At 38.1% G+C, this 19,194-nt stretch overlaps 2 protein-coding genes across 2 annotated transcripts; both read left to right on the top strand.

The window, feature by feature from the left end:
• Positions 1–823: 823 nt before the first annotated feature.
• On the top strand, positions 824–12,885 carry PROM1 (prominin 1; the record flags this gene model as incomplete). The annotated part of the gene is made up of 11 exons (XM_009083634.1): positions 824–970; positions 1,310–1,381; positions 2,513–2,605; positions 3,736–3,789; positions 5,513–5,593; positions 5,682–5,750; positions 6,275–6,367; positions 7,825–7,940; positions 9,024–9,092; positions 11,168–11,208; positions 11,431–12,885. Coding segments are annotated over 10 exons (813 nt in total), but the record flags the coding sequence as incomplete, so codon positions are not given.
• Positions 12,886–15,075: 2,190 nt separating this feature from the next.
• FGFBP2 (fibroblast growth factor binding protein 2) lies at positions 15,076–15,684 on the top strand. The gene has a single exon (XM_009083632.1). It carries the CDS (start codon positions 15,076–15,078, stop codon positions 15,682–15,684), a length of 609 nt encoding a protein of 202 aa, XP_009081880.1.
• Positions 15,685–19,194: the final 3,510 nt, after the last annotated feature.

The raw sequence follows: 19,194 nt of genomic DNA, 5'->3' as shown, positions 1-19,194 counted from the left end.
CATGACTGCAGTGTCATTACATGGCTGTACTGACTTTGATGTTGCCTGTAATACCTGTCTTCATTACAGCAACCCCTCAGGGATACATGTTCTGTTCTGCCAGGCACTGTACCCACTCTTAAAAGATATAGTCTCTGTCCTAAATAATGCACAATTAAAATGAACAGGGAAGATTCACTAAGGGGAAAAGTTATTTTGAGTTTCCACAACAGATTATAATAGAGGAGGCTGGGAAGGAAGTCAGATTTCCAAATTCCTCAGTGGTAGCTCTGCAGCCAGTGCAGGACATGGGCAGGGCAGGAAGACTTCAGGTAGCAATAACCAAGTCACCTAATAGTCACCTCAGTAGGTATTTAGAGGAGTCTTGTCCAGTCCTGTGGCAAATGCAGCAGACTGTGTCTGTCCTGGCCGAGCTGAGATACTGAATTCTCTGAGTTTCCTTGATTAGGGCCAGAGGTAGAACTTCACAGTTTTAAGAATAACATTTCCTGGAGGGATGTTAGTTCCTTTCTTAGGAGGTACCAACATCTATTCAGAGAAGCCTGCTTAAAACAGAATGGAAGGCAAGTAATTAATTGATATGAGAGGTGCATAGGTAGGTTAGAACATGGCATGGCTAAGTACTGTGGGTACTGCAGGGAAGGGAAGAACATTACCTGGTGGGTTCTGTTGAAGTTAATTCAATTAAACTGATCTTAGCAAAAATCAATGTGTTCTTCTTCATGGAAATGAGGAATCAGCAAAAGCAAGATGCTTTGGGCAGGGGCTGTAGCAGAATATATGCTGGTTTCAAACTACTTTTGTTCTTTCGTTTCCCTCTCAGTATACAGAAGATGTAGCACTTCAAATTGAACATATTCAGATAAACCTCAGCAAAATCGTTCTGCTGGATGAAACTGGGAAGGAGAATCTTCTGAATTTCAGCTCTTCAGGAATAGAAGGGATAGACTTTTCAGCATATTTGGCAGAGGTGAGACTAGTCAACTAGAGGCATGACTGGGACGAAGTATGAAATAAAATAGTTCTTTAGCAATGGACAAAGCAAAAAAAAAAATCTGCTTTTGTGTGAAAAGCTGTGTCTTGAAGTTGGAGAAAAAGCCCATCACATCAAAAAAAAAAATCTGCTTTTGTGTGAAAAGCTGTGTCTTGAAGTTGGAGAAAAAGCCCATTAGGCTTTTAAGTTAAGGTCAATAAACTTTTAAAGAAACAAAGCATAGACAAAGTAGGTGATGTAGTTAAGTGCAAACTGTCTCTGAATGCAATAACAACACAGCCCTTTTCTTCTCTTACTGTTCATATCTTGTTTCAGATCAATAAAAGTGTTACCAAAGTTGATCTTCTCTCATTTGCTAATGACTTAGAAGCAAGAGCAGACCAGCTGGTAAGTTTAATTCAGTAATACATTAATACCTAAAATGTAAAGTGTAAGTACATAGCAAAGTGGACTTTCTGTGGGAGAACTCTTGTACTACAGACACTTACATACATGGTGCCTTGTCATGTAAGGAAACACTTTCAAGAACAGTGTTGCATATGAGCTGCATTTTAACTATTGCTAATTACTGGTTTTTATATGCTGTTGTACAGTTTCTGCTTTGGGTGTGTATTTTCTTTCTTAAGTTCCACAGTTTGCTTGAGAAATGAGGGGGATACTCCATTTGAGTATTTCCAGTTACTCTGTCTAGATTTTAGGGTCCCAGTTGGAAGAAAAGTTGGTTAGATCATGCTGGAAAAGTTGATTTGAATTGGTTTCCTTTCAGTTAGTGAGCAGAAGACTTTGCAATTAGCAACCAAGTTAATACTGTGGCAGCTCATAAGGGCTCTAATGAGAGCTGGGACTCCATTGTGGAGGGAGAACACACAAAAGAAAGCCTGTGTGCTCTGAAGGGTTTTTTTGAATGCAGGCACACTGACAATGGTCAGAGGGTACTGCTACAACATCGCTGCAAATGAATCTGCAGAGTGGCACAGCGGTGTTAACGGATAGTGAGTGTTTGCATGCATTCACAGGTGCCTTTCCAAGTTACTGCCTGAAAATACTTACAACTCTGAGCCCCTCAGAAAGCAGAGAGTGCCTCAGGGTGATGTCCACAGTGCCCAAAACTAAAGCAAGTACCCATGACTGAGAGATGCTTGTCCCAGCTGGGTGCAATGCTGCAGGGTTCTTGCAATGAAGTCTGGCTTGTGGCAAGTCAGAGGGGGATGTGCTCACTCTTCTGGATTTAAAATGACTTAGTGCACCATGTGAAAATGCTCTTCAGTTAAAACTGTGCTGATAATCTTATAGCCAGAAAAGCAAGGTAATATATCTGGTTTGGATGCTGAGCTTAGAATTACTAATACAGTGATTTATTCCCCCCCCCCCTTGGTGAGGAATTCAGTTTGTCATATCCCATTGTTAGCATCAGCTGTTCTGCAGTGGATGAGTATTATGTGCAACTTTGATTGGTTTTTGCTTTGTTGGAAAGCTTTGAGATTACTAAACAATACTGCATAATTGCATTTTTTGCAGCCAAAAGGAGCACTGGAAAATGCCTTAAAAGGACACGCAAACAACATTCGAATGATTCATAACCAGCAAGTTGTTCCACTAGAGCAAGCTATGGTAAAACATTAAAGCAATACTGAAATGTGTTTGTAGAAAATATGAATCTCTAGATCTTTTACATGCAAGTTAGAAATCTGGACTTACATAAGCACAGATCACATTTGCATTGTGCCAATGAAGAGTAATCTGGTTAAAGTATGTGTTTAACAAATAGTTTTTCCACATATAATACTACTCCTTTATAATACTGTCTCAAATAATGACCTTTTTCTTCCCCAGTTTTTCCTGTATTTATTTGTGATTATATACGAATAAAAGAGGAAGCAGGGGAGAACTTTGCAAAATGATAACTCTAAATCACTCATTTTCTTTTTTTTTTGGCTTGCCATTTGTCTTAAGTAATAAAAGTAGTTATCACTTTCACACTTTATTTCTCATTAGCAGTCACCTAACAATATTGGAACTGGAAACTCCTGAGAGTAGTATTTAGAGCCAAAGTTGGGGTTTTTTTTTTACTGATGCAATGAAAGATTCCAAATGGCTTCTTTTGCCTGATTTTGCCAGACATGGATTTGTATAGTATCAAACTGTGACTCTCCCATGTGCTAGGTATTGCTTTTTCCTCTACATAACATGAAGAATTTTAGTTTACCCTAGCATCAGATACAGTATTTCTGCCCCCATCAAAGCCCACTTGTTGAAAAGCATTAGGCCTTCTGGTCCACTCTGATTCTGTGCTCTTTTTTCTTAATTAACTCCTAATTATTCTCATCTCTTGTTTCTTTCACAAAACTGACTGTCAAGAAATATGTTAAAGCTAGGGTAAGTGCTTTTTCCCTTCAGAAATTGCAAATATAGATTCTCTGAACACTTGGTTCTGATTTTAACTGTTCTGTCTTCCCTCCAACTAAACCTTATTCAGTTTGTTGGATCTATTTTGTTAAATCTGAAGTCTTCCAGTACACAGTTTGTAACTATTTAGTGCTGTTGGTGAAACACTGATTCAATAATTAAACCCACTATATATTAGTTTTAATGCAGCTGCTGTCACTATTATAGATAATGTGATATGTTGTATTAGTACCAAAATATTCTGTAGATGATCAAAGCATGTATATGATGTTAAAAGAGGTGGGTTCTTACCTGTAGGAATGACTTGAAGTTTTTTCCCTACTCTTTTCCAACAGAGCACTTTAAATCAGAGCATCAGGTTGCTGAAGAGGACATCATCTGAACTTATGGTAAGATTTTCTTTCCGGCAACAGGAACATATTTTTTTTTTATTTTATCTCCTTCTGCCACACATGCAGGGCTTATATTTTTCATAGTTTTCTTCCGTTTCTACCTGTTCTGTTATTGCAAGAGATTGTAATGCATTGAGGGTAGTAACAAGGGTTTAGATGCCTCTTCTGCACAAAAAAAATGTTTGGGATGTTTTTTTGAAGTATGAATTGTAAACTGAATCATCATGTGATAAAATAGGCTTCAGTACAGTTCCATATAGTGTATTATTCATTTTTCTCAAAAGTGTAGGTGTATTTTTCTAAAATCCTTGAATGCAAAACTTTGAGGGAATGGCTAAGAAACAAAATGCAAAAGTACAACATCCTTAACATCCTTAACCACCTTTTGTTCCATGTCCAGCTCCCACTGGGATCTGTTTCTTTAGATCATACTCGTTGCCTTCCTGCTTCTGCAACATCAGCTTTGCTCTGGGAACCTGGATCTGTACAGAGGCTTCCTCAGGGCAGCCCACATTTCCCCTCTAAGTAGCAGCTAGCGCCTGCATCACAATGAGAGCAGCTGGCTTCACACTCTGCTGGAGAATGAGCGACAGGAACGGTTACTTCTCTGGCAGCAGAGCTTTGTCACCACCAGCCTCCCTTGGCTCTGGTAGCAAGAATCCAGCCACACTAGCACAGTCATAGTCACAACAGCTCCATGGGACATACCTGCCTTAGAGCTTCCTATTATGGTTTTCACCCATCCACAGCATCAGGCCAGATAAATTTCTTTTTTGAACCTCGGGGGGAAGGTGGGAAGCCATGAAATAAGGTGCTGGCAAGAAAAGGATGTTTGACTCTAAAGTGAATTGAAGAAACATCCAGCCACACTAGCACAGTCATAGTCACAACAGCTCCATGGGACATACCTGCCTTAGAGCTTCCTATTATGGTTTTCACCCATCCACAGCATCAGGCCAGATAAATTTCTTTTTTGAACCTCGGGGGGAAGGTGGGAAGCCATGAAATAAGGTGCTGGCAAGAAAAGGATGTTTGACTCTAAAGTGAATTGAAGAAACATCTCACAGAGTCACAGAATCAGTTAGGTGGGACCACAACACAATGGGTCATCTGGCCCAACCTCCCTACTCAAGCAGGGCCATCCCGGAGCACAAGGCTCAGGATTGCTTCAAGATGGTTCTTGAATACCTCCAGTGAGGGAGAATCCACAACCTCTCTGAGCAACCTGTTCCAGTGCTCAGTGACTCACACAATAAAGAATTTCTTCCTTGTATTCAGGTGGAACTTCCTGTGCATCAGTTTTTGCCCATTACCTCTTGTTTTATTGGTTTCCACAAGTGATAAGAGTCTGGCTCCATCTTGGCACTTCCTGTTCATGTACTTGAATTCATTAATGGGGTCCCTCTACAGTTTCAGACTCTATGCACACTGTCCTTTGTGTGTGTTCTTTGAGAGACTTTATGGGGTTGTACCTGTATTGAAAAAGCATCTCAAGCCTTTAGGATATCAATATGGGCCATATTCAGGCTGTATAGAATCATACTTTAGTCATCAAGAGTTGTTGCACTGTGTTCTTCCTGTGCCCTACATATGTCTGTAGTGTATATACGTACATTGATGAAAGTATTTCTACACTTAGGGCTCCTGACAATGGCTGCAGAGCCATTGCAGCAGCCTGAAAGGGATTCATTTATATTAACCACCATCTCTTCCTCTCCAGGTTAAGGTGAAAAATGTCATTGGTGCTGTTAATGCTGCCCAGATGCTCATAAATAACAATGCTTCTCAAGTTGTTGTCCAGGTAGGATTTATTTGATTTAAATACATTAATTTATCGTGTTGTGGAGATAGAGGGTAACTTGCTTTTCTCCTCTTTTGTCTGGTCCTAGGAGACAAAAAAGTACATGGATACAATTGTTGGCTACTTTGAACAATACGTTGAGTGGGTCAAGGAGTCGGTAAGGGGCATTTGCTAAATTGAGAGAAGTTGTGTCTTTAAAAAAAAACATAGGAAAGTTAAATAATAATAGTAATAACTTTGATAGTATGTTTTTATAGTTTCAGTATTTAGTATATTTGTACTTACTATGAGTGGGAAAATTGGTCTTCTATAGTTTCGTTGAGTTTGCAGAACAGAAACAATGAGTTGTGTTGGTTGGAATGCAGTTCAAATTTAACATAGTGTTGTTTCTAGGGTTAGCCTGAAATCTATCATTTGTGCTAAAGCTGCACTGAGCCTGACCCTGCATAGTTCAAATTGATGTCATTAGCATCTTGTTTTATTTTACTCTCTTCAGCTGCAGCCTTTGAGAAAGTAAGCTGATGTTTAAAAGATGTTCAGTTGATACCATATCCCCCTGGTATTTATTTTGAATTTGTACATAACAATTTAGTAAACTATAACTGTAAGCAAGTTTTGAGATTCTTATTTTATTCTGCTAGATACTACAAACTGTATTTTTTTTTAAAATCTTGATTTCAGATTGCCATGGAGGTAGCAGCATGCAAGCCGATTGCCAATGTGATAGACACAGCAGTAGATATTTTTTTATGCAGCTATATAACTGATTCTGTGGTAAGAAATGTTTTACGTTACTCAGAATTGGGGCATCAAGTGGGAAATTCTTTGAATATACATCTGCATTTCATTATTCTGGCTAGACTATTCTGAAGTACAAAGTTATGCAAGGATAAATGTTCTGATCTGTATCAAGTCGAAGACAAACCAGTGCCGGACTTGTTTTAGGTTTTCATTAAACTTAAGCTTCAGTTAGCAATAATTCTGTAAAGTTAATTGATTCTGAACCACATTGAAATGGAAAAGCATAAAGATCTGAAGTTTCAGCTGTAACCATTTCTAGCTTATAGGAGTGGGGCAGGGGCAGGAAGTGTATGGAAAATACCGAGGAAAAACTTGCTCAGATTTTTCCTGAACTCTAGAAAACCTGAATGAGGTTTTATCACTTGACTTGTAGCAGACAGATTTGATTAATTTCTGTATGTTAGAGACTTCAAGCATGACTTGTAGCAGTATCTAAGGGCAATATGGGCTTTTTTCATCTTGCCAAAAGAGCTTGGAAAGAGGACAGCATATATTAAAAGTAAAGTAAGAAACTGTGTGCCTGGAAAGAGCTAAAACATGTCCTAGCTATTATTTAACTTTACAACACTTTTTGCCAGGTCCTAATCATACCAACAGCAAATACCTGTAATTAATCAAAGCCAAAGTACTCTAACCTTGATAATGCTTAACCATGAAATGCTTAATCTTGATAATGCTTAACCATGAAAATCTCTTAACCTGACAGAATCAAGCTGTACTCCTTGATTAGTTCATATGTTACAGAGCTTCTGTTCTCCTTGGTGGAGCCATTAACCATCTGATGCAAGATGGACCATGATTTTTCCTGATGATAGAACTTAGCTGAGTCACTTATAAGTCAAAATGCCTCCAGCCAATGCAAATCAAATTTGAAAAATCATTATTTTAACATCTGGTGATAACTCAGTTCAACTGTATGTTAATGAAATTAGTTACACAAACAGGGCTACAGTTAGCAAGTTAAAAAGTACCTTGAGAAAGTGCTGGAAACTCATATTTTGACAAGAACTGCAAGAAAGATGGTTTAAAATATCAAGAAAAAAATTGCTTTTGCTACTAAATTAATGCTGAGATGCAAAATTATTTTCTAGCCCACTGCTGAGTACATTGAAACAACTTCTTAGGTCGCTGTGGCTCTGTAGCTTTGAGGAACTTTGGCCATATTTCTGTTTGGTTGCATTTGTAAGAGGGTCAAGTTTAGGTAGTTCACACTGTTCACACTGTGACAGTGGAGGATGCTTAATGTGCCCTGTTCCACACTAATATAAGGTCCCTTAGATACCCCACCAGGCCAGTGCCACTCATTTCTACTGTCTTCTTCTGGTAACAGTAGTTAGAATATCAAGCAAGGATTCAGTACTTTTCTGATTAATTTTCTCTGTGTTTTTTTTTTTTTTTTTTTTTTTTTGCTTGATTTTGCTTTGTTTCAGAATACCTTCTGGTTTGGTTTGGGAGGCTCTTCAATATTTTTAATTCCTGCCATAATTTTTGCTGTGAAACTCTCTAAATACTATCGTAGAATGGACACAGAGGATGTATATGATGAGTAAGTATATGCTTCTACATAAACTACATGGCAAAGGGATTAAAAAGGGGTTTTTTAGAGATCACATGAAAGCTCTATAGTCCTTAAACCTGTGCTACCAGATCAGAACTGCATGCTCATGTGAAGTGCTGCAGGTTTGGGTGAGTGCTTGAAATGTGCTTTATGCAGGTGGCATTTGGCTGCCTTGGCTTGCCATGACTCTGTGCAGGTAGTGCTGCCTCTGACTTCGAGAAACTTATTTCAGAATGAGGCCTTCAAAGCTTCCTGAGCAGCATTTATATAGATATCTTCCAAATGTACAAGTTATTAGCTTTGCTATGTAACCTTTTATAGTGAATTATACCTGCTTTGTAATCTCCTTGAATTAATTATTTGCCTTCTTACTGTCTTAGTTGTTCCTAACCAGTCTTTCCTTTTTCAATTGCAGTTCCTCTGTCTCAGGGACTTGGCATTTTACTTTATGATAACTATTCTTACATATTTTCCCATCAGTTTTGTTTGTACTGTTTTCTTTCCCACTCTGTTTTGCTCATTGTTCAGTTAGCCTGTGCACTGCATCTCTCACATTTCACACTGGCTGTTTGTCACGACACATTCACAAGTCAGTAGAGCAGAAACAGGCATGTACAGCTATAATTACTCCCTTATTAATATCTAGTTAATTGCTCCTCCTTTTCTGTGTTTTTTAGCGTTGAAACTATACCCATGAAAATGTAAGACCTTTTTTTGCTGATGTTTAAATTATTTTATTAACGTGGAAAGGTTTATATTTGTAATGTCCTTGTTACTTCAAAAGAGGTAACATGTTCTGTTTCACCAGAATTTATAGATTATATTAAAGTATCCAACTGAACAAGAATAGCAAAATAATTAATTGATTTTTTTGAGATTATAAAGATATTTAAAAATTCTAATTATGCCATAACTCCTGAATGTTACAGAGGAAAATTATACTCTATTGTACAGACATAGTTTATCTTTGCATATAATACCATCATCCATGCACATGTCTTAGAAGCCATACTGTACATAGTGCATCTTAGAGTTAACATGGTCTTTCTTGGTGTATTTATTTTATTACAGTATGGAAAATGGTAATAATGGTTATCATAAAGAGCATTTATATGGTATACACAATCCTGTTTTTACAAGGTAAACCAAGTCTGAAAGTGCATGCCTTCATGTGTCCTTACTTAAGCTACTATTTTAACCACCCGTTCAATTTTCTGCATGTTTTAAGTGAATCACTTTATTCTCTGTTTGGGTTTTTGCATGATTATTCACTTATAGCAGATGCTGTATGAATCATGTTTCTCAAATATTCTTTACATAACAGCAGATACTGTAGTAATTTCCAGCAACTTAACAAAGCAATTGCTTAAATTTGATCTAAAAATCCATGTAATTAGGTATTTAGCTAGCACAGTGGGTGGTTTTAAATTGATAAGCCTATTGAAATACTCTGAGAGCAGTTGAAAGGGATAGGATGGGATGTATTCCTATTCCTGAGTAGTTCTAGGTTTCAAATGGTGAGAAGAGCTTTTCCTCTGCAAAAAGCAGGTGATCCAGGAATGCAGAAAGCATGAACACAGAAAATGGGTGTTTGTGCATGGGTAGGACTAGTGTAGCATCACAAACCAAGAAATGCAAGTTATGTGTAAAAAGGAGGAGATTTGGGTTCTTTCTCTCTACAACTTCTGCACTGTCAAACCTTAGCTAGCTGTGAGACTTCCAGTTTCCAAAGGGATAACGTAGAATGTCCCACAACCTCAGTATTTGGGTTTGCAAAGTTTGCAGGTTGCGTAAGGAAGGATTTAATTTATGATTGAAATCAGTAGCTCACTGTGCCTTCCCTAACTTCACGAATGAATGTGTTGGTTGAATAATGGCAGAGAAGATATAACCACTCTTTGAGTAATGGGGAAATACCAAGAGAGCTCAAAGTTTGAGTCTTACCAGATTTTATGGCTGCATCAGATGATGATGATAATGATTATTACTTTTATCAGTATTTTCCAATAATTATCTACTGACCAAATCTCGGTTACACATCTCCTGAAGGAAATCTTATATAACAATGGTTTTAGTGATATTTATGATCACAATTGTCATGGTCTGTTCTGCAGCTCAAGGGTACTTACTCCCTAAATTCACTGACAAGGTGTTTAATTCAAAAGTACTCTCTACTGGCACATCTAAGGACTCTCAGTTTTAAGGACTTTCAATATTTTACATAAGAGGAAACTAATAATTGCTCAGGCCTTAGAAGACCCTTTCTGATCTTTGAATCTTTAATATGAATGTTAATATTCTTGAGGTTCATAGCATGTTTTCTGTGATATTTCAGTCATTGATAAATAGTTTAATTCGGTGTTCATGAATAAGCTAAAAATGACTAGCATAAAGTAGTTTCTTACAGAAAGATCCACTAGTTCAGTTCTGACTTCTTTGCCTAAATTCTAAGTCACTCAAAATGGGCTTCCATAACAAAATTTAAAGATTCAGTTTGAAGCTGTGCTGTCTTCTGATGTGCTAACTGAGATAATCTGAAAAACTGCTAATTATGGCATACATGCTTTGAATTTCTCAGCATGGGTTTCCCATATGAATAAAGTCTTGGGTTTAATTTTCATTTCAGCATACTCTTTGCTTTTATGCTATGCTTGTTTTTTCTTATTTCCTACAAATTATTTTTGGAGATACTTTGGGAAATATGACTTGCAATAGATCTCTGTGCACCTGTACTTTTGCAGGCTTAAAGAATTCCATAGGGTTGTTGTGAGGGGGTTTTTTTTGTCCTTCCAAACCAGCTGAATTATTGTGCTGGGAAGAGATGCAAATATTTTTATAACCCTAAGATACATAAATACAAGTGGGAGCTATATGAGGTAGATGTGTCTCACACAGGTGTTTTGATGTACATGTCAATGATACAAATAACCTCAAATGCAGCCACTATTTATGTGAGAGCAAAATGGGAGGCTGGATTAAGTTTGCAAAGGAGTGGTGTTGCATTTCTTTCTATCATGAAACAAAGGAAACAAGAAAGGTTGGTGGAGAAAACCATGAGTCTGTTTCCTCTTGTTTGAAAAATGCTTGATTAAATGGGTACAAGATTGAAAACTGTGCCAGCTGAGCTTGTCTCACCTTAGTTAGACATGGTATTTCTGTTTCATTTGTGGGCAAAGGACAATAATGCTTTGGTTTGTTTGTTTTTTCTCATATAGCTCTGTGGAACAGTGGTAACACATACTGGAAACGTTAAGGGGTAAGTAAGAAGCTTTTGAAGTCAATTCTAGGTCTGTTACTACTTTACTTTTTTAAGAAGGCTGCTCTGATTTTTGTAACATGAGTGCTCTAAGGTTTAAAAATAAAAAGTTATTCAACCATATTGATGTTCATATGAAAATCTGTGCCTTCATTCCATTTAAATTACATGAAAATTCTGTCTCTATCAGCTTTTCCTGAATTGTTTTTGTTACTATTTCAGGCAATATAAAGGAGGCTCAAGATTCTTCTATGGGAGTATATCATTATTCTTCCAAGTGTATTGGCATTTCCATTCCTCTACAAATCCTGAGCCACTTGTTTTATGTCAGCTGTACTGTAAATCCCAAATGTACTATTGAATGTTATGCCATAAACTACTGTACAGAATATTTTGTGATCAGGGCACTGCCTCTCAAATACCACTGTTCAAGGCTTGAATTAAAATTTTTTTTGTTTTTTACTTTTTTACACTGGGCTTTCTACCTTACATCACAGTATATAAATTAATTAGATTAACAGCCTTTGCCTAGCAATTCTCTGACAACTGTTCAAGTTCTTATCTTAAATTGTTGATTTGTGTTAAATACAGTACATACACGTTTACATAAAATACATTTTGTATACAGAGACTTTTGTATATACATTTTTCTTAAAACTTCTAAGTGTTTAGTTAAGATTTTAATATTGTATAATACTCTTCACAAATGAATTTACCAGCATGATCAGTGTTGCTATTTGGTGCTCTTGAATGACCACATTGGACTAAATCTGAATTGTAATGGGATCCACATTGTCTCTTTGTTTGTCTGAAAAGTTAAGTTGCAGTTTTGTTTTCTCCCTCTTTTTTTTTAATTATTTAATATTTAGTGGGTTTTGCAGCATAGACCTAAAAGGGATTTCTTGGAGAAGTTTGTTTTTAAACTTTGGGTGGGAGGGCTGGGAGTGTGTGTGATGCATAATATAGTGAAAAAGCTAAGCTTTCTAGAGTTCAGTAGTACTCAAAAAGAGCATGAGGGACATCCTATGTTGACAATTTTTAGAATGATTTACATTCTCTGTCTTCCTTTTCCTCTTTCACACCCACTTCTGTAAGGTCCTTAATAGTATTGCTGTTACACTGTGCTTCTCCTGGGGGCAGTGATGCTATTTTTGCTAAATAATTTTAAACTATGATTTCCAATATTGAAATTCAAATATGTTTAGCAATTGGGGTTAACATTTGTACTGATAGAGTTATTGCCTTGAATTTAGGCACACAGTTGCATTGCTGAATTAGTGAACAGCAAAATTCATCAACAAGGCCAAAAGTATCTATGTGACCAGTGTAAAATGTTTCAGCAGGTGAAGTAGTTGGATATATTGATCTAAAATAGTATCTCTTTATATATCAGTATTGTTCACTTTGTTTCCAACAAGGCTCATTACCATGAAGTAGGGATAATCCTGTTAAGTCATTAATATCATTTTAAGGAAATGCTGAAAAGTGATACCAGACTTTACTCCGGAATAACCTTAAATTTTTAATTTTTACATCATAAGTGGAAACATTTCTAATTGACAGTATGTAGCATATGTGTATATGTAATGTTCAGAACTGCAGATTTTTAAAAGTTTCTATTTTTAATTTGAGAAATTGTTCCCAGTTCATTTAAATAAAAAAAAACTTGCTTAACTACTTGATGTTTGATTGTCCCTTGTTTTCATGTGTAGCCCTGTTTCAGAAGAGTTGCACTGAGTTAAAATCTTAAGAAAATGGATTTCTTTACCCCAATTCAAAATTTCTGCTATATTTGACTTTTATTTTTGGAGCTGGAAGGACTGAGAGAACATTGACTCTGGGTGAGGAAGCTTCTGACTTCCACAAAGGAGGTCAGTTATGCAAAGATGGTAGGATTTGGGTGCAAATTGAAATTTAAGATAGATATTAGGGAAGCTTTTTACTGTGAGGGTGGTGAGACACTGGCACAGGTTGCCCAGGGAAGTGCTGGATGCCCCAACCCTGGCAATGTTCAAAGCCAGGCTGGATAAAGCCTTGAGCAACCTACACTGGTGAAATGAATGAAAGAGATGGATGTCTTCAGTTTCTAGTCTGAGAACTGTCAGTGCTGTTGTGCATAACAAAGTGTAAACAATACATTTGTCAAATATTAGGAGGTATTTGAGTGCTTGCAGTAGGGATTTGAAATCCTTGAAATCAAGTGTGAGGTGGGCCACAAGATTCTTCCATCTGGCTGGCTGAAGGGTGAGAAGACTCCCCAGAAAACAACAGAAGAGTGAATTGTCAGTCCTAAGGAAGCTTTAGGAGGAACCATTATTCTCCTGAGACTTGGCTGGAGACCCACACCACTGTTCCTTGAAAGAGACAGGAGGAGCAAACAGCAAGAAGCTAGAGGTGAGATCTCTACTAACAATGTTATTAAATAGCCTTAGAGAGGGGATGAAAAGAAAACAATGTCATGCTCTTTGTCACATGGTATTTAGTCATGGGGAACTTGATGACATGTTCACTGGAATAACAAGGTTCAGGATACCCAGAATGGCTGTTGTTGTTCTGCTTCACTATCTGTGTTAAATGAATGTTTTTGCCTTGGTATTCTCTATCATTTCCTAGTGAGATATTCTGTTCCATTGTCTATGGCTATTCTTAAACCCAGAGTTTCTAGCACCCCACAGTTACTCAAGCATACCTAAAGAATACAATACCCCTTTCCAGAAGCTGGTCAGGTCAGGCTGGGTGTAGCATATATGTCTTTGGAAGGAGTGCCTAGTAGGGATCTTATTAGCCATCAAAGTACTGTGGCTTGCCACAGCATGGGGGAGACTTTTCCTCATGACCTCCTGAATGTCAAGGGAATTACAGGGATTTTTTTTTTCCTTAGCTCTGCTTTTAGTTACTGCAGCAGAAACTGCCAGGAAAGGATTCTGCACGAAAATATTTCTATTCTCTTGCCTTTATTTTATGGTGTTTTTACAGCTCATTTGTTATGAACAGGAAAATACCTATTTTAAGAAAAAAGGGAAAGGCAATAAAGCACAAATATCTGTCTGACATGCTCCATGGTCTGTTCCCTGCTGCTGAAACCTATGATAAGTTAGTTCTGCTGTCTTGTTCTGTTGGCTGAAAGTAGCTCATGGTGTGACAATGATGATAAAACGTCCAAATGTTTGGTGCATGCTTAGGCCAATAATGCCTTATTTTGCTCAAGTTTTATTCCTTATCTTGCTTAAATATTGCAAGTGTAAAGATCTTCCATAGCTCAAAGGATGTGCAGTTGATCCTTCCATGCGTCCCCATTGCATGTCATGTGCTGACACAATGAAGTGCTAGTTTCATCCTTACTGTGCAAATCCACAGAAAACCGATTCCACCCATCAGTCTTTTTTAGTAGGACACATTTATAATCATCCAGATGTAGTTGCAGAGATTGCTTTGGCACTTTTATCTTTTCATACTCAGATATGATCTTACAAGCTCTGGCATGAAGATAGCTATAAAGCAGCTGGAGAATGGAAAATATCTGTTAAAAATCAAATCTGACATGTTCATCCTGGATAGGAATGTGCTGCTCAGTTATACAACTATCCTTCTGTTTTTAGCTGCATTTACAAGACTTGTCTTGTTACCTTCTTGGGAGTTCACACTCTCAAGGTTATTCGACACTCCCTCAGGCTATAAATTATGGGCACATGCCTACTGAAGTGTGATTTATTTTTTCTTATAAAAAAGCCCAACCCTTACATCCCATGTTTTGCTGGAAAGAGGCTTCTTTGTGCACCAAGCCTTTAAATTGCGAGCAGTTGCTTACTTGCTGCTTTCACTTTTTTGGATCGTGTAGCTTAAGGATCTCAGTCAACTCCTCTCACCATGAAGAGTTTTGTTCTTTTCCTAGTAGTGATCTGTGGCATGGGAGGATTGGGACAGAAGCTGAAGCCAAAGAAAAGAAGCAATGGTGAAGAAATCAAATTTCGGACTAAAACCAAAGACATTTGCACAATGAGTGTTACTGGGGACGACGAGGAGATGAAACTTAGAATTCAATGCAAAAGCCAAGGCATGTCCTACTGGTGTGAATTCACTGGCAAGCCATCAGTCTGTCGTGCTTACAGAAACAATCCAAAGATTTACTGGAATCAGATCGCCGGGGCGCTCAGAAAGATCCCACACGCTTGCGAATCCACAGAAGTGTTGAGGACCACCATGTGCCAAAAGGCTCACCCAGAGGCTGTCATGAAGCAAATAGCTACTGGTATGGAGCCAGAAGATCTAGCCAACCAGGAAAAGCCAGTTGAGAACCCTTCCACTGGAGAAGGAGGACAAAACTCTGTTAAGAAAATACAAAAACCTTCAATGCTACCAACCCAACATGGTGAAGGGTCTGAAAATGAAACGGAAGCAATGAAATTGGCACGGGAACATTGCTGGGAATCCCTGCATGGTTTCTGCTCCTACATAATTGGCATCTTGAGGGGTTAAGGATTTGCTTCAGGTAAAACTCCCACCTGCAAGCACAGTAGAATATACCTAGGAGTAATCCTGTTACACTTTTAGTTTATTTTAATTTTGGGGGCCTTTCAGGGCCGTGGACAGGGAGGTTCTAGTCTTGCTTGCTGAAATCTAACATGCCAAAGCCTATAGTGTGGCTTCTGAGGGGCTGGGCAGCTTAAACTGCCACTGATGCCTATTCATTCAGGACTCCCTTAACAGCCTCCTGGGAGGTCTTTAGTATCTGAGGTGTTTGCCCAATCTGTTGCTAATCCTAGGGTATTTCAATTCTGTTTGAATTGGGCTAATTTTTCGCCTTATGTCATTCCTTCCCTCTTGTGCTGACTCTGGATTTAAGCCAGGGAAGTGATAAAAAAGCAAATGTATCAGCTAGAACAAAACTACATTCAGAAATTGAGAGGGTAAAGCTTATTCATCAAAACTGCTAGTTAATAGTTAACTAATTTGAAAAATTAGTTCACAAACAACTCACAGAAATTAGTAAAACCAAATGGGCTGGCTTGGTTTGTGAGTCTGTTACTGGAGGGGCAATAGGGGAACACATGCAGGTGCTAGTCTGGCAAGTCTCAGGTTCTCAGACAGGATTTAGAAAGGCAAAGCCTTTCCTTGCTGAAATGGTTGGTTTTATACTCACTTCCATTTTGGCTCAGAGAGAAAGGCAGGAGCCAGTGAGTGAACCTGGCAAACCTGTGGCAGAAATGGGAATATATGCAGCATGAGCCAGCAAGAGTTTAGGCTGCTTATATGATGTTATACTTAATACAGCAAAGTGACTAATTTTCTCTTTTGTTTTTTTTTTGTTTTGTTTTACAGAGCAAAATTATTACAGCTGAAGAAGGGTCCTTGCTGTAGTTTAATAATTTAGACATCAGAATTGTGGTTTATAAATGAGTCATCTCTCTAAATCTTGTAGCTGTTTTCTTTTAATGTCCCTAAAATGAAACTTATTAACAGCCCCTGAAAAATGCATGAAACTGGAGTGACTGTGCTTAGTGTTAGGATGAACTAACTGTCCCTAGGCCTTTTACACACCAAGGTGTACTGCATTTATGTAACCAAGGTTCTGCTTTAAGAGTGCTGACCTTACATAGGTTTTTGTGTGTGCTGATTAGCTTCAGTTTGCTAGAGATGAAAGCTGTTAATGATGACACAGTGCAAACAATAAAAATGAGGTTTTTGAAAACAGACTGAGTGTGTTTTCTTAAAATTTTGACTGGTGCTGCTTATATAGAGTCACAGTATTTGATACTTGTTTCTTCAGAGGTGGTTGTAGAATGTGTAAGAGAAGTTGCAGGTGTGACTCATTGCTTTCCCACTGAGAACACCTTTTCATTAATATGAGTTTCAGCCAGCAGGGAAAAAGGATTACAGAAATAAGAGGGTAATGTAAGAATACATTTCTAAACACAGCAGTTCAGAAGTCTTAATCTGTGATGCATCCCCTGAGTTGAGTGTTATCAGGACCTATAAGTGGTAATTTTAATGTTTGAGTTCAGCAGATATTCTGAAAAGTAACTCACTTGGCAACTTGGGCCCTTAGATAAATCTCATCAGATCACAAAACAAAATGTAATGGCCTTTTGTCAGATTGTAACACATTTATATTCAGATTTATTTTTAACAATGATCCCTTTTGTTCCCAAGTGAGCTTCACAGTAGGGCTATAAGTGGAAATACTTCATGCTGCAGAAATTAGTAATGCTCTGTTTGCCATTACACAGTTTCTGCAAGGCGTTTTTCACCAAAGTACTTGTCCAGCTTTACTCACAGATTTGTAATTCTCACTACACGATTCAGATCATGACTGTCCATTTGTTCACTTTAGTGACTTGTACCAAAAATGTCAAAATCCCTCTTGAAATATATGGAAAAGAAGAGCAAGTCATGAACACAGAATCAGTGCAGAAGATTGTATGTACAAGGTGATTGTATCAGCTGCATTACCATTTAATTGTGTTTAGCACCAGAAACTGCAGTTTCGTACACTTTTGTGTATGAAAGTGCTATTCATTAATGAAAGGAAGAATTGAGAAGTTTGTGGTGAGTTTAATGCAATCTTTGGGTGCCTCATGAATGAATGAAACCTGCTCTTTCATTCACTTTTTCACTGGTTACTCTCTGTGTATGTAAGTACCTCAGGAAATCCGTTGGAGTGGAGGTGGAATTTGTCTTTATTTTCCCAACAGAGGAACAGCAAGCAAAAATGTTTGGATTCCTGCAGGCAGGGAGGCCACTGATACCCAGGTCTGCTGCTTCTGCTGCTAATTCAGTGCAATGTGAGATGTCCACCTGCTTCAGGATCCTCACATTTAGGTTCCCACAGAAGTACCACAATATTTGCTACTTGGATAAGGTAAGTCTCCAAGAAAAGCAAAATGAAGCATTTGGAGAACCTCTGTATGAGAAGGATGTGTATTTAACACACAGTTAAGATATAAAAAAGACTGGGGAGAGTCTAATGGGGAGCCATTGAGATGGTCAGGACTGGAGCATGCTCCTGTGAGGAAAGGCTGAGGGAATGGGTTTTGTTCAGCCTGGAGAAGACTTGGGGTGGGAAGGGGACACACACCTAATAGTTGCCCCCAATACAGAGAGAGAATACAGAGCCCCAGGCTCTTCCCTGACTTGTCTGATAAGAGAAAAAGAGATCATGGTCACAAATTGATACAGGTGAGGTTCTGACTAGGTGTCAGGGGAAACATTGTCTTTGAGGAGGATAAACACAGGACTGGGTTTCCCAGAGTGGCTCTGGAATCTCCATCTATGGAGTTTTTCCAGACCAACTGGGCAAAGTTTAAGCAACATAGTCTGACTTCACTGTGACCCTGATTTGAGCAGGAGGTTGTACTACAAACCTAAGGTGCCTTGTGGCCTGATTTCTATGGCTTACAATGGAAACACTGAAGAAAGCTTAAAGGTTCTGGTTATTCAATAGTACACATCTCTCTTAGCATCTGTATGTCCTTAAAGTGCAAAAATGCTCTTGGATCAGCTATTCTGCCAAATTGAACAAGAGAGATTATTTTCTTAAGTACATTCTGGTGGCAGATCTCATCAATAAGTCAAAAGCATCATCTTGGGTGACTTCATGTTCAGTTCTATGACTTTTGGTATATATTAATTTAGCCTAGTTTTGACAGCAGAGAAAATTAGTAAGAAACTCAGGTGTTAAGGAGCACCAAACATCAGGTTTGCTTGTCTTAAAACTGAGTATCCAAAACTAAGAAAATAGCCATTTGCAGTGTGTAGGTTTTTCCTGCTAAAGTAGGCCAAATCCACACCCCCCATAATATTGCTCAGTCGTCTGGTAAATCATCTCAACTATGCAGTAGTGCACTCTGGTGTTTTCCAAGAGAATTATTGAGGTATGGTCTCTGGTCATTCTTGTGTGTCTTGATTTTTCAGTAGATGTCACAGTTAATATGGAATGGATTTTAGGGACAGAGGTCATCCATAAAAATAAAAGGACAAAGGAAAAAC

Source organism: Acanthisitta chloris, unplaced genomic scaffold (genome assembly GCF_000695815.1).
Source record: "Acanthisitta chloris isolate BGI_N310 unplaced genomic scaffold, ASM69581v1 scaffold23291, whole genome shotgun sequence".
Lineage (NCBI taxonomy): Eukaryota > Metazoa > Chordata > Aves > Passeriformes > Acanthisittidae > Acanthisitta > Acanthisitta chloris.
This window is presented reverse-complemented; position numbering and strand designations above follow the sequence as displayed.

Bases quoted from the DNA above. Each gene is read 5' to 3' on its own strand.
- FGFBP2 (XM_009083632.1), top strand. From the start codon at position 15,076: ATGAAGAGTTTTGTTCTTTTCCTAGTAGTGATCTGTGGCATGGGAGGA.